Source organism: Schistocerca cancellata, chromosome 1 (genome assembly GCF_023864275.1).
Source record: "Schistocerca cancellata isolate TAMUIC-IGC-003103 chromosome 1, iqSchCanc2.1, whole genome shotgun sequence".
Taxonomy (NCBI): Eukaryota; Metazoa; Arthropoda; class Insecta; order Orthoptera; family Acrididae; genus Schistocerca; species Schistocerca cancellata.
In genome coordinates this window covers 1104174868-1104188017 of record NC_064626.1, presented here as the reverse complement: position 1 = coordinate 1104188017, position 13150 = coordinate 1104174868, and the positions used below count along the sequence as shown (strand labels likewise).

General features: G+C 39.1%; 1 protein-coding gene across 5 annotated transcripts in view; it reads left to right on the top strand.

Annotated features, from left to right (window-relative positions):
• LOC126091904 (serine/threonine-protein phosphatase 6 regulatory subunit 3) overlaps positions 1–13150 on the top strand; it is a 183393-nt gene that overhangs the window by 80570 nt on the left and 89673 nt on the right. For all 5 annotated transcript variants that reach the window (XM_049907219.1, XM_049907236.1, XM_049907245.1 and 2 more), the window contains 4 exons: positions 385–563; positions 2707–2820; positions 3431–3587; positions 10434–10586. In XM_049907219.1, the coding sequence (XP_049763176.1) occupies positions 385–563; positions 2707–2820; positions 3431–3587; positions 10434–10586 (603 nt within the window). The remainder of the gene's footprint in view (positions 1–384; positions 564–2706; positions 2821–3430; positions 3588–10433; positions 10587–13150) is intronic.

Genomic DNA, 13150 nt, shown 5'->3' with positions numbered 1-13150 from the left:
TTATTGTGGATGTGACAGCTATACCTATCACTGTGTGACAGTTATTCTGTGCCACATCACATTCATATTTATGGATACAGGTTACAAAAGCTACCTCTACACACTTTCTTGCACACAAATAACAAAACTTAACAATATTGGTATCACACTCAACATATAGCAAATATATAGCTGTAAAATATCCACAAGCATTCCATTTTTAAATCATGTGAGATTTCCTTTCTCTTTGCTTTTCCATTTTATAAAGTGTTCTGACATGTCTTAAAATTCTTAATTGACCAAAAATAGGACAGATGATCATATGTAATCTTGCTTTGCAGATTGTCATGGTTTTTGCCTGAATCTTGTGGGGCAAAATTACTTAGATATTATTTTCTTTTGCAGTGGCTTAATGACCAGAACTTAGTGCAAAATCTGGTAGCACTTCTGGATCCTTCAGTAGATTCAGACCGTCATGGTAATGCTTCCCAGCTTTTGTGTGATGTGATAAAAATGCTACGAGAGAACCAGATGAGTACTACAGATCGTGCATCTTTTGATCCTATTTTGGATGCCATAGAATCGTAAGTAGAAACCCACTGCTTTACACACAAAACTAAGACATATACTAATAAAAGCAGAATGCCTCTGTGGATCAAATGCAGTAACCTTGAACAGGGAAACACACTGAAAACATTGAGAAAAAGGAACACACAATGAGTCAACTCAGTAGCTGGTGAGAGTATAAAACCGTTAATCAGCAAGGGTCTCTATAGCTTTCGTAAACAAGTGCCATGAACAAGTGTTTGTATAAAATTTTTAAATTTTTTAAAGGTGCACAGTGGTAGTGGAGCTGTGCGATAGTGTGATGACTTAATATGAAATAGGATAGATTACTACTCATGAATTAGAGGTGATGCTCCATCTCAAGGACAATGATGATCTGTAATACAGTATCTAACAGTCTTTGTATTCTTTAAATGTGCTTGTCTGCTGCTCAGTGCTTGCTGTATATAGTGAGTAGCAGTCTGTCATATTTTGTATTGTTATTACATCCTCAATTTTCCATAGTGTGAAAAAGTCCAGATTTTTACTTTGGAGGTATACAGGGAATAAGTGCATGTCAGGTTTCGGTTCTTCTGTGTATAATGAAAGATGTTAAATGTAGGGTCTTTGAGATGTGTTTGTGCTTTGGAAATTTTTGCCATTTTTCCACATAGCATTTACTATTGAGAGAGAAGTTGCAGAGACATGATGCGACATGAGCCGAGATGGTGGTAACAAAGTTTATGCAGTGTGTGGGTCCTTATGCTTTGTGTGGCTAGGCTGTATCCTGCGTTGCCTAAATCTCCATGGCTCATTCTTGGCAGTGCTGTATAGCCTCATTGGTTTCTCTATATGTTGTAACATCTGAGTGTGTCTCATGTTGGTTCCTGATTCATGCTTGGCTGTTATTCCAAACATAATATTTATTATTTGCAGTCCTATCACTACCTCTTGCGGCTGGTATTGCAGTACCATCTGGTTTAGTTTATGTCCAGCAATTCGTATATGCTGGTCATTTCTGAACAAACACTTCCACAAGTACACAAGATGTTCCATGACTCATTTGAGGTGGAATTTCAAAACAGGGATGGAGGGAAAAAAGCCACAATGAATATCTCTGTTGTGATGTACTTTATAATACATTGATATGGAAAGAACCTAAATCAAGTATAAATATTGGCTTACATTCTGTGTATTGCAGTTGCAGCATGCACACAGGCGTATTGTTTCAACCACCGCTGTTTTGCTAGTTCTTCCACAGGAAGTACTTTCACTTCATGTGAAATTGCCATATTATCAACAGCTACATGTTTCTGGTAAATACATGAGATATAAGCAGATAAATCATGACATTTGGTGTCTTTAAAGTTCACTCTCACTATAGTGGCCATCACGAAATTGGACTAATCAAGGTCATGTTACATGAAATTAAATTTTCAAGAAAACTATTTTTTTAAAATTACTTCAACCAGTGGGAAAAAAACCCCACTTAAGAACAGGTCAAAGAACAGATGCTATCTTCATATCGTTTAAGGCTAACAGGCTGATGATGACCTTCAGTGCGGATGCACACGATTTGCCTGAACTCTTTCGGGACTCGGTGGATTGTCTGCTGCAAGTAATGGGTATAATGGCAGGGGCACTACGAATGTAATGTGTGGACTACAAGTTGAGAATGTGGGTCTCACGGGGAATGTGCTGGCGATAAATCCCTGCAGTTGCACTATCCTCTGTGCCCTCGGTGGCTCAGATAGATAGAGCCTCAGCCATGTAAGCAGGAGATCCTGGGTTCGGCTGTCCCCGTCGATGTATATCAACACCCGTCAGCAGCTAATAGTATTAATTTGATTGTAATTTTGTTGTAGACTTGAGTCATATACTTCTAGTTTTGTGTGCCTGTCACTGATTTGATAGTGATGGAAGCATACACACACTAATCGGAACAAATTTTTTAAAAAGATATTTCAGAACAAACAGTGGGTAAGTGTAATGTTCTATTTACTGATAATATTTCCAAGTATATTTAACTGCTGTGAGGCTGATAAGCTCACAAATTGTTTGTCCGTAAGAGCTGCTCCAGCTCCTAGTTGGGTGCTTGATTACTCTTCCAAATATTTTTAATGTACTTTTATTACTTCAGATTTGAATTAGATGATGATTAATTTATTTCTGCTTTCCCAGTCCAGATACTGTAACACAATTACTGGATCATATGCTGGGCCCAGAGAAATGTGAAACTGCAATAGTAGGAGGTATCTCAGTTCTACTTGCACTTCTGGATCAAGGAAAAGAAAGGTAGTCAATAGTATTAGTGATTACTGCAAATATTTGTCTGAACCGTTCTCATCAATTAATTAGTGGCATATTTCCAAGTATTTGCTCCAGTAACATGCTTTGCACAGAAATGTTGTGTTACTGTGTTGTGGAAGAAAGAACACCTGAATTAAGAAAAAGTGGCAAGGACTGTGCTTATTAAAAACTGGGTCCATCATCTCTTTCCCACACTTCTCTTAATTTTATGAAAACAGTTGAAATTTCAGATAATTTTTGTTAATATGAGAACATGTTCCCCATAAGTCTTAAAAATTTAAGAAAAGTTTCAAAAGCTCCAGGTGTCAGTATTAGCATAAAGATGAGATACTAAAGTTTTCGTACTTCAGAAATATAGAAAATAAGAGTTGGGATGGGTTACTGAAGGAACATTTTTAAAAAGTTCTCTCCTAAAAGTGTGTTTATTGTGGCCTTTAATTTTTAGTGTACTAAGAAATGCTGCTAGTGTTTTGTATCTGATCCTTTGCTTAACAGATGCTATATGCTATTTTATGTGATGGCTCTGTAGATTTTTTTGTCTGATTACTATTAATGAGTAATTATTTTTAACCATTTGTAACAAAATACTTTTCAGCCCAAATGTCAATGCTACATTCGCTGTTATGAGTACATCAGGTGATGACACACTTTGCAGTGATAGTGAAAGGACTTCTAAGGTCATATTGAGTACAACAAATACAATTATACCACGCCTGAAAGATTTCCATAACCTGTTGTTGGATCCACCCCATGTGAGTACCAGATGTATACATGTTTATTACAGTCTTTTAATGTAGATAATACAGCAGTTTCAGTAGATAGCGAAATGATAATGCTACTAGTACGAATATGTAGGTGACTGTATTTAATTCATTAGCCACAGTTTGTAGTGTGATGCAGGAAATTTACAGCTTGTATGCCAACAATATTAGATTGAAATATTTCACTGTATGCCTGTACTAAACGTTCTCAAAACATTGCTACTGTAGTCATAATTTTCTATTGATCAAGGCATATATCATGAAATTCTTGTAGGATCAGTGGATGAACAGGATGAATGAATATATGAAACCCAGAACAAATTATATGCACTATTGTCAGTTTAGTGATTGAATGTGTGGATTTGTTTATGTTCGCAATAATATGTAGTTGAATTTTGTGATATATTTGGTTATAATAGAGGTGATTTACTGTTTGCAATTTTGGATTTCACTAATGAAGCGGTTTCTAACCATTATTTACAGGCTTTGCTAAAATAAAACTAATGATTGATGGGGCAAGTCCACAATTCAACTTAAGGGCTTAATAGTTTTGGATAGAATATGCACGTAACACATTTGTCTTCTGTTCTGCTGAGTAATGCGACATTTATTGTGTATGCTTCCTGATATTTTTTGTTAATTGCTCTATGCCCTGTATGTTTGGTACTTCAAAATTCATCTTTTCTATAACTGTTGTCTCACTGTTCTTCCTTTACACATACAGTTCAATTAATTTCATGTTCCATGGATCATTTTTATGATAAATTGTTATAAATATGGCTACATGTTGAACATTTATGAATCTTTTTACAAAATATCTGCAGACATGAGTTAGTGATTTGTACACACCACCTTTTACACATTGCAGTAAGAGAAATTCTTCTACAGAATTCTTCTTGTCAAGGAGAAAATTTTAGTTTGTTTTCAAATTTTACTTTTCTATCTGCAAGACATCTTACATCCCTGTGTCAGTCACGAAAAAATTTTTGTTGCAACATTGTGCACCCCTTTTTGTGCTAAGGACAACCTTACTGTGGAGTAATGAATGTCATTTTTCCATTGTTCCTCTTGAACTGCGTTGGTTTAAACTTCATGAAGGAATAAATATGCTGTGAAGCAGTAGTCAGAATGCCCAGCTCTTTTAAACAGGCATCTACAAGATGATCATGGTTGTGCACCACATGTCACTGTTGCAGCACATTTCTGAGCAATGACTTTCTGTCTTAAAGATGAGTTACCCAAAACATTATTCCATATGACATCACTGAATGAAAATGTGCAGAATGTGTCAGCTTACTGATTTGTCTCTCTGAGATTTGCAATGATTCCAAGTGCAAATGTGGCTGAGATAAATTGTTTTATAAATTCCAAAACGTGTGTTTTCCAGTTTAAATTCTCATCAGTATAAACACAGAAGTATTTTGAAGTCTCCATTCTATTTATTAATTCCTCGCCATGTGTTGCACTTAACATTGGTATAGTATCCTTGGATGTACAGAACTGAATATGCTGTGTCTTTTTAAAATTGAGGATGAGACCATTCACAGAAAAGCAGTCTGTGATACTTTCAAAAACATTGTACTGCAACAGCAAAACATAAACTAGAGAAAAACACCAATATAAAACTTAAGCTGTGAAGAAAATGTGCCGTTTACAACACAGTGCGCACAGAAGTGTCTGCCAACAGCAACATGTTTCAAAGTTTTTAGAGCAAAGACAGTGCAGTACTTCATAAAAACAAACTGTTTTCGATGAGTGTGGTGTCACAACTGTTTAAATTAGGTTTGTTTGAGCTGTTGCCAGTTGCATGTGCAGTGCTGAAGTGGCATATGAGCAATGCCTTTCCCAATTCTCATTACTTGAAGTATGGCTGTTAGCTGTATGAGCAGTAGCAGCGAGCAGTCAGATGCTACAGGGAAAAATATTTCTGGCACGCCCAAACTGCCAGGTTCGCACTTGAGCAGAGTAATCAGAGTTGTAGTGGGGAGTAGTCTCTATGTGGCCTGCATTTATGTTTCATGATTTTGCTGTTCTCTCTTTATTTACAGCTCTCACATAAAATGAAAACAAACAGATTTTTTTGCCTGGTACCTATCAAATGAATTAAAATTCATTCACATAATTACAGAATACTAAACATCTTATTAGTCCATTTTTATTTTATTTCCAAATTATTGGCAGTCAAGCATTAATTGCTTTTGCAGAACAATGAACTTATTTCAAAGATGTGGCTTTTATTCATCTTTTCCACAGAGGTGGCCTCTGGCAGCTGAAGCCACACTGTGAGAAACAGTAGCAGTGTATGATTGGAGTGGCAACTGGGTGGGGTAAGGAGGAGACTGGGGCAGGGAGGGGAAGAGACATCAGGGTAGGGGTGGGGGAGCACGCAAGGACGAGGTGGAGAGAGGGTAGCGCAGCTAGGTGCAATCGGGAGGTTAGAGTGAGGACGAGGGGGAGTTGCAGGAAAGGAGAGAAATGAGAAGACTAGGCACTTCGGTGGAATGAGGGCTGTGTAGTGCTGGAATGGGAACAAGAAATGGGCTGGAAAAATGACTAACAAAGGGTTACGGGAATGTGGTGAGAAGGGTTACGGGAATGTGGTGAGAAGGATCCATATGGCACAGATTGTGTAGCAGTCATTGAAATGAAGGATGTCGTGTTGGGCAGCATGATCAGCAACAGTGTGGTCCACTTGTTTCGTGGCCACAGTTTGCCAGTGGCCATTCATATGAACAGAAAGCTTGTTGGTTGTCACGCCCACATAGAATGCAGCACAGTGGTTGCAGATTAGTTTGTAGACCCCATGATTGGTTTCACAGGTAGCCCTTCCTTGGACGGGATAGGTGATGTTTGTGACGTGACTGGAGTAGGTGGTGGTGGTGGTGGTGGTGGTGGTGGTGGTGGTGGGAGGATGTATGGGACAGGTCTTGCATCTAGGTCTATTACAGGAATATGAGCCATTAGGTAACGGGGTGGGAGCAGGGGTTGTGTAGGGACAGATGAGTATATTGTGTAGGTTCGGTGGACAGTGGACTACCACTGTGGGAGGGCTGGGAAGGATATTGGGCATGTCATTTCTCATTTCAGGGCACAAAGAGATGTGGTTGAAACCCTGGTGGAGAACGTAATTAAAGTGTTCCAGTCCTGGGTGGCACTGAGTTAAGAGGGGAATGCTCTTCTGGAGCCGAATGGTGGGACTTTGGGTGGTTGTGGGAGACTACAGAGATAGGGCATGGGAGATTTGTTTTTGTTTAAGGTTGGGAGGATAATTATGGTCTGTGAAGGGCTCAGCGAGACCCTTGGTATGTTTTCAGAGGGACTGCTCATCACTGCAGATGTGACGACCACGGGTTGCTAGGCTGTATGGAAGGGACTTCTTGGTATGGAATGGGTGGCAGTTGTCGAAGTAGAGGTATTGCATGTGGTTAGTATGTTTGATATGGACAGAGGTACTGATGTAGCCATCTTTGAGGTGAAGGTCAACATCTGGGAAGGTGGATTGTTGTGTTGAGTAGGACCAGGTGAAGCAAATAGGAGAGAAGCTGTTGAGGTTCTGGAGGAATGTGGATGGGGTGTCCTCAACCTTGATCCAGATCGCAAAGATGTCATCAGTGAAAGTGAACCTGGTGAGAGTTTAGGATTCTCGATGTTTAGGAAGGATTCCTCTAGATGGCCCATGAATAGGTTGGCGTAGGATGGTAACACGTGGGTGCCCATAGCTGTATCTCAGATTTGTTTGTAGGTAATGCCCTCAGAGGAGAAGTAACTGTGGGTGACTGTTGGTTATGTCGACTAGGAAGGAGGTTGTTGGTTTGGAATCCATTGGGTGTTGTGAAAGATAATGGTCAACAGCAGTAAGACCGTGGGCATTAGAGATGTTAGTGTAAAGGGATTCAAAATGGTTCAAATGGCTCTGAGCACTATGGGACTCAACTTCTGAGGTCATTAGTCCCCTAGAACTTAGAACTACTTAAACCTAACTAACCTAAGGACAGCACACACGTCCATGCCCGAGGCAGGATTCGAACCTGCGACCGTAGCGGTCACGCGGTTCCAGACTGCAGCGCCTAGAACCGCATGGCCACTTCAGCCGGCAGTGTAAAGGGAGGTGGCTTCAATAGTGACGAGCAGGGCACTGTGTGATAAAGGACAGGAACTGTGGAGAGTCTGTAGAGGAAATGGTTGGTATCTTTTATATGGGAGGGTAGGTTCCGAGTAATAGGATGAAAGCGTTGGTCTAAAAGAGCAGAGATTATTTCAGTGGGGGGCACATTAACCGGTCACAATGGAGTGTTGTTGGTGGTTGGGTTTATGGACTTTAGGAAGTATGTAGAAGGTGGGAGTTCAAGGAATGGTAGGGGTGAGCAGGGAGATGGACCCTGGGGAGGGGTTCTGGGATGGGCCTACGGATTTGAGGAGAGACTGGAGATCCTGCTAGATTTCTGGGATGGGGTCACTTGTGGCAAAGTTTATAGGTGGATGTATGTGATAGCTGGCGGAGTCCTTCTGCCAGGTAATCCTTGCAGTTCTAAACAACAGTGGTGGAGCCTTTGTGCACAGGTAGGGTCCTAAGGTCGGGATCAGTTTTTAGATGGTGGACTGCAATTCTTTCTGCGGTTGTAAGGTTAGTTTGCATATTGAGGGATTTGGGGAATGACGGTGAGGCAAGGTTCAAGGTTAAGAAATTCTGGAAAGTTAAACAGGGTGGTTTAGGGGCAATGGGGGTGGATCATGGTTGGATAGAAGAGTGAACTGAGTCAGGCAGTATTCAACATTGGTCTTTGATTTAGTCTGACTGGTTTGGTTGGTGGTGAAAATGCGTTTCCACTGTAGAAATCGGGACAAGGAGAGAAGGTCTTTAACAAGTCCTGCATGATTGAATTTGGGAGTGAGGCAAAAGGTGAGGCCTTTGGAAAGATATTTCTGAGGGGCTAAGGCTTCTGGAGGAAAGGTTTGCAATGGTATTTGGAGCTGTTTAGGTTCTGAATTCTGTGTGGTGGTGGGAGGGAGTTTTGGAAGGTGGGGAAAATGTAGATCTGTGAGACAGGGTTTGTCAGCTACAAGGGGACATGGGGGAGGTTTGGAGGTTGTTGTAGAGGTGGTGGGCAGTGATACTCTAAAGTGGGAGTAGGAAGAGAGCAGGCTGGAGAGTTTTTTTTGAGGTGGTGTTGATCATGTTGCTCTAGTTCCTGGAGGACAATGGTTTCAATGTGTATTGTGGGTAATAGGAATTTGGGATTGTATAGCAGGAGAATTTTTTGGATGATGAGAAGGTATTGTAAGAAGGATTGGTCTTGGCTGGTATGGTTTTGCAGGACTGTGTTGGTGAGGGCTAAGGATTGGTGGAATCTGGGCAGATGGAGGTTATTGTGGAAGGAGAGGTGGCAGCCAGAGGTTGGTAATTTGATGGTGAGGCCATTTGGGGGGATTCCATGAGCCAAGCAACAATGCAGGAACCGTATGTGGACTGGGTTATGGCTAGTGATAAGGAAACTTTTCTGTATAATGTGCATGTTCCTTGAATTTTTTTTTTTTTTGTACCTTTACATAGTAATTTTGAGTGGTTTTTGTAGTGTGTAACTACTGTAGGATCTGTACTTGTTCTTGCCAACATACGTAGTTCCCTTTTCCTTTCATAAGATATCTTAATCCCTGTAGTGATCCATGATTGTTGACATGGTTGTTTAATGTCCTTTCTGATGAACTGAAGTGGAAAGCGGTTTTCAGATAATGATATTAATTTATCATGAAATAGATTAAATTATGTTAGCATTTGGTTCATTATAAATTTCATACCAGGCCATCGCTTGTAAACTATTCTTAAAAACATTTGTCCGAGAGTTATCAGTTATTCTGATTCCCACTGAGGAGTATCCTAACTAACAGGCATTGTGATCAGAGAGAGCATTTGTTGCTGGGTAAACAGTTACTTTTTTGCATTGAGCTTCTGCAAAGAAAACATTATCAGTTAGGGTCCTTCTGTCTTCTTCCACAATTGTTGCAAAGTTAGTTACTTAGATCAAATTGTGGGATCCAAATAAGGTTTCCAGATATTTTTTCCTTTCAGAATCCTTTAGAAAATCTACATTAAAGTCATAGACTATTAACTGCTTGCTGCTGTCTGACAGGTAGTGCAGTAAAGAATCCAGATTCCTCACAAACTGCCACAGCGTCTACAAAAATGCATCGACAGAAATGGTGATTATGTCGAAAAATAGCTAAATGTTCAAGCTGTAAACTGATGTAAACCATTGTAGAAATAAACAAGTCTATGTACTTATAAAAAAATAGGAGACCTTACTTTTGGGAATACCCTCGTCTGTAACAGCTCCTTCTTTTCCCACATTAGTTCCGCATGAGTAAGGTAGTACTGTGTAATCTTTTAATATAACTTATCTAACCCTGTGGTTATGTGGTGCCCAGACGCGGGATGTCTATCTTTTCAGAGCTCTCTAAAATTTTCCAGACAGATAAGAAGCTTTTCTATCTTATTAATCAATCCTCTAATATTTTGATGAAATAAGCTAACCTTACTTTTCTGCTCATTCTTAATCATTTTGTGGGGCTCTTCTGTTGTTGTGACTTCTTTCAAAACAGGATGCCTGAATCCTGATACTAACCTACATATCAGCAAGTCTCGTTATGTGCCATAATTTCTTGTCACAGGAAGCTACTTTGTTGTCTTAAATTTTCCTTGACTTTATCGTTCCATGACATTTCCTTGTTTTATTTTGTACATGGAAAGTGTTTTGTGGTGTTATAATTAAAGATTATATATATGTGTAGTGTGGAAGCCATTTGAAATTAGTCGTAATAGTTTCATCTTGTGCTTTACAGAAACCCAGTATCAAAACTACTGCAGGTGTATTGGATCCACCAGTTGGCATAACAAGATTGCAAGTTGCAAAGCTACTTGCTGCAATGGTTGGTACAAATAATGTGGCAGTTAACAAAGAAATAACTGAATTAGGAACTGTAGAAGTTCTGTTAGTAAGTATATAAAATAACATTTTTGGTATGATTATTGTGATATAGTATGCAAACAATTTAGCTTAGCCCTTTTCTGAGAGCAAGGAATCGGTGGACTCGGATGACTTCAGGCTAATACAGAATGTTTTTCCCCATTGTTAACCTCACCTACAAAACAAGGCGTGCCAAAACTTTGTAGTAGAGACTGTGAATGCAGTGTTGATTTGAATGTGCTGCTTGTTGTGCAAGAAAGAGGTGGGGTGTGTTTCCCCTAAACCTCTCCTCCCCTGCAACAGCTAATAAGTTAGAGGGTGATACCTTAAGAAAGGGCTAAGTTATATTGTGCATGTAATAGATAAGACTGCTGCTTCATATTAATGGCCTTAATTCATTGCTCTTCGTACATCCACATTTAAATTGGACGAAGGCGGGACACAGCTGGTATAATTTTTATTAAAAATGAAACTCCCCTAGCTGTACTTAAGATTTTATATTTATTTAGCTACTAGTTCCGACATTGTGTCAGCGCCATCTTCAGGCATTGACGCAACATCAAAACTAATAGCCAAATAAATATAAAATCTTGAGTACAGCTGGAGGAGTTTCATTTTTAATAAAAAGTATTAATTCATTGCATACTGTTTCATAAAGGTAATCTGAAGAGTAGCTATTCAGTGAGATTCAGCAATTTCATTTAACTTTTTCATCTGAAAAAATATTGTGCTCAGTAAATATTTCATTTTTTAAAATTGTTTTGTTGTTTTAGCGGTATTGTCCAAATATTGCAATGTCATAGAGAATGGGAGGGGACAGTCAGAGCTAACTTCCAAAGTGCAAGTGTGTCTTGCTACAGTATTAAATTGTTAAATCCAGAAATTGCTTTAAAATCATATTAAGAAAGTCGGAGATATATGTGCAAAAATACAACTGTCGACTTGTTATGTGATCTTACAAACAGTTGATTACTCTGTGATTCTTGAATTTTTTGTAATATGTAGTTCATAAATATAATGATAAATCAGTTAATTGTTGCTGCTGTTTGGAATCAGTTTTTTCCATAGACTGTGTAATGCAAATATACCCTACACCACACACAGTAAGGTGGCTTGTGGAGTATAGAGCAAACTAGCATAACATTTCTCCATTCTCGTTACTTTCTTCATGTAATGTGTATCTCCCAAGTACTCTTCCATATTCGCTTCACCCAACCTGTGCGTTAAAATCTCCCATAACTATGAATAGATCATACTTTTGTACTTCACTCCATGCCTGCTGTTGGTGTGACTACTGTTATCATCGTTATATTTCTGTATTGCCCTTTCGCTCTGTCTACTAAGTCTTTCATTTATGGGTTCAAATTCCAAACGTTTTTATCAACCTCGTTTGTTACTATGAATCCCATTCCGGCTTGTCCTGTTTGTTTGTCTGGTCCACTATACAGCAGAGATAATGGGGCATATCTATCTGCCCTTGTCCGTGCCATCTTATTTCTTGTAGTGCCACAATGTTGTGCTTGAACTTCATGATCTCATCAGCTATCTCTTTCATTTTTCCAGGTTTCAACATTGTTCGTACATTCCATGTTACTATTCCAAATATTTTGCCGAGGTCTTTTTTTTGTGTCTCATCCATCATCTGAGGCTCTTGTTGAGGTTCTGTTAATATGTCATTTTTACAGTGTGGGTTTATCGGCCCCACGCCCAACCCCCATCTTGGTGGACCTGGATTTCTTTAGCGTTTCCTCTTGTAGGGAGGTTGGCTTCCCTATGCCTACAGAGCCCCCCACTGCCTTATATTGCAGGACACTCTTTTTGTCTGGCTCCTCATTTGAGACCAGTCCAGCTTGGGTGACCCTGTCAGTAGCTCCGCTACCGTAGGCATAGCTCTCAACTTCGAGGCATGCAAACTCTCCTGCGCGGCACTGAAGGTGCCTACAATAAGGCAGTTTAGTTTGCAATGTATTATAATTCTTTGTTTTCAAGAGGATAATATTTTCTATTGATTGTTTAAAATGTAGCAGTTTTTGCAATATGATGTGGTGTTCACATCACTGAGTCTTGTTTCAGTCATCTTTAGAATGTCTGCTTGTAAATTTTCCAGCTCTTGCTAAGAGCATTCAAGAAACTCATTGCCTTTCTCTTTCTTGGTACAGGATATGAGACATAGACATGATATGCCTTTTGCAACACTTGTAAACCATTATGCTATCAAGTATAGGTTGCAATTGTTTGTATGTTTCACCAACATGCTCATGTCTGTAAAACTGTAATAAATCAATAAGGACCGGAATTTGTAACGTATATTTTTGATGAAATTAGCATTTATTTTTAGCTAGATTAGCATCTGTTTTGGACAAATTAGCATCTATTTTTTGGCATCAATTAGACCAATAAAATAATCTGTTTTCCGGCTGTTACATCCTATTCTTGGCAACTGTTTCATTTAGTGCTACTGTACAGTCAATTTGTTTGAGGAATGAAAGAAAACTGGTATTTTACAGAATTTTTAAAATATGTATTTTTATTGCTAAAAGAGTACAAATTTCAGCAGTAATTCCATCACGTTTACACCAAATTCCGTTCCTA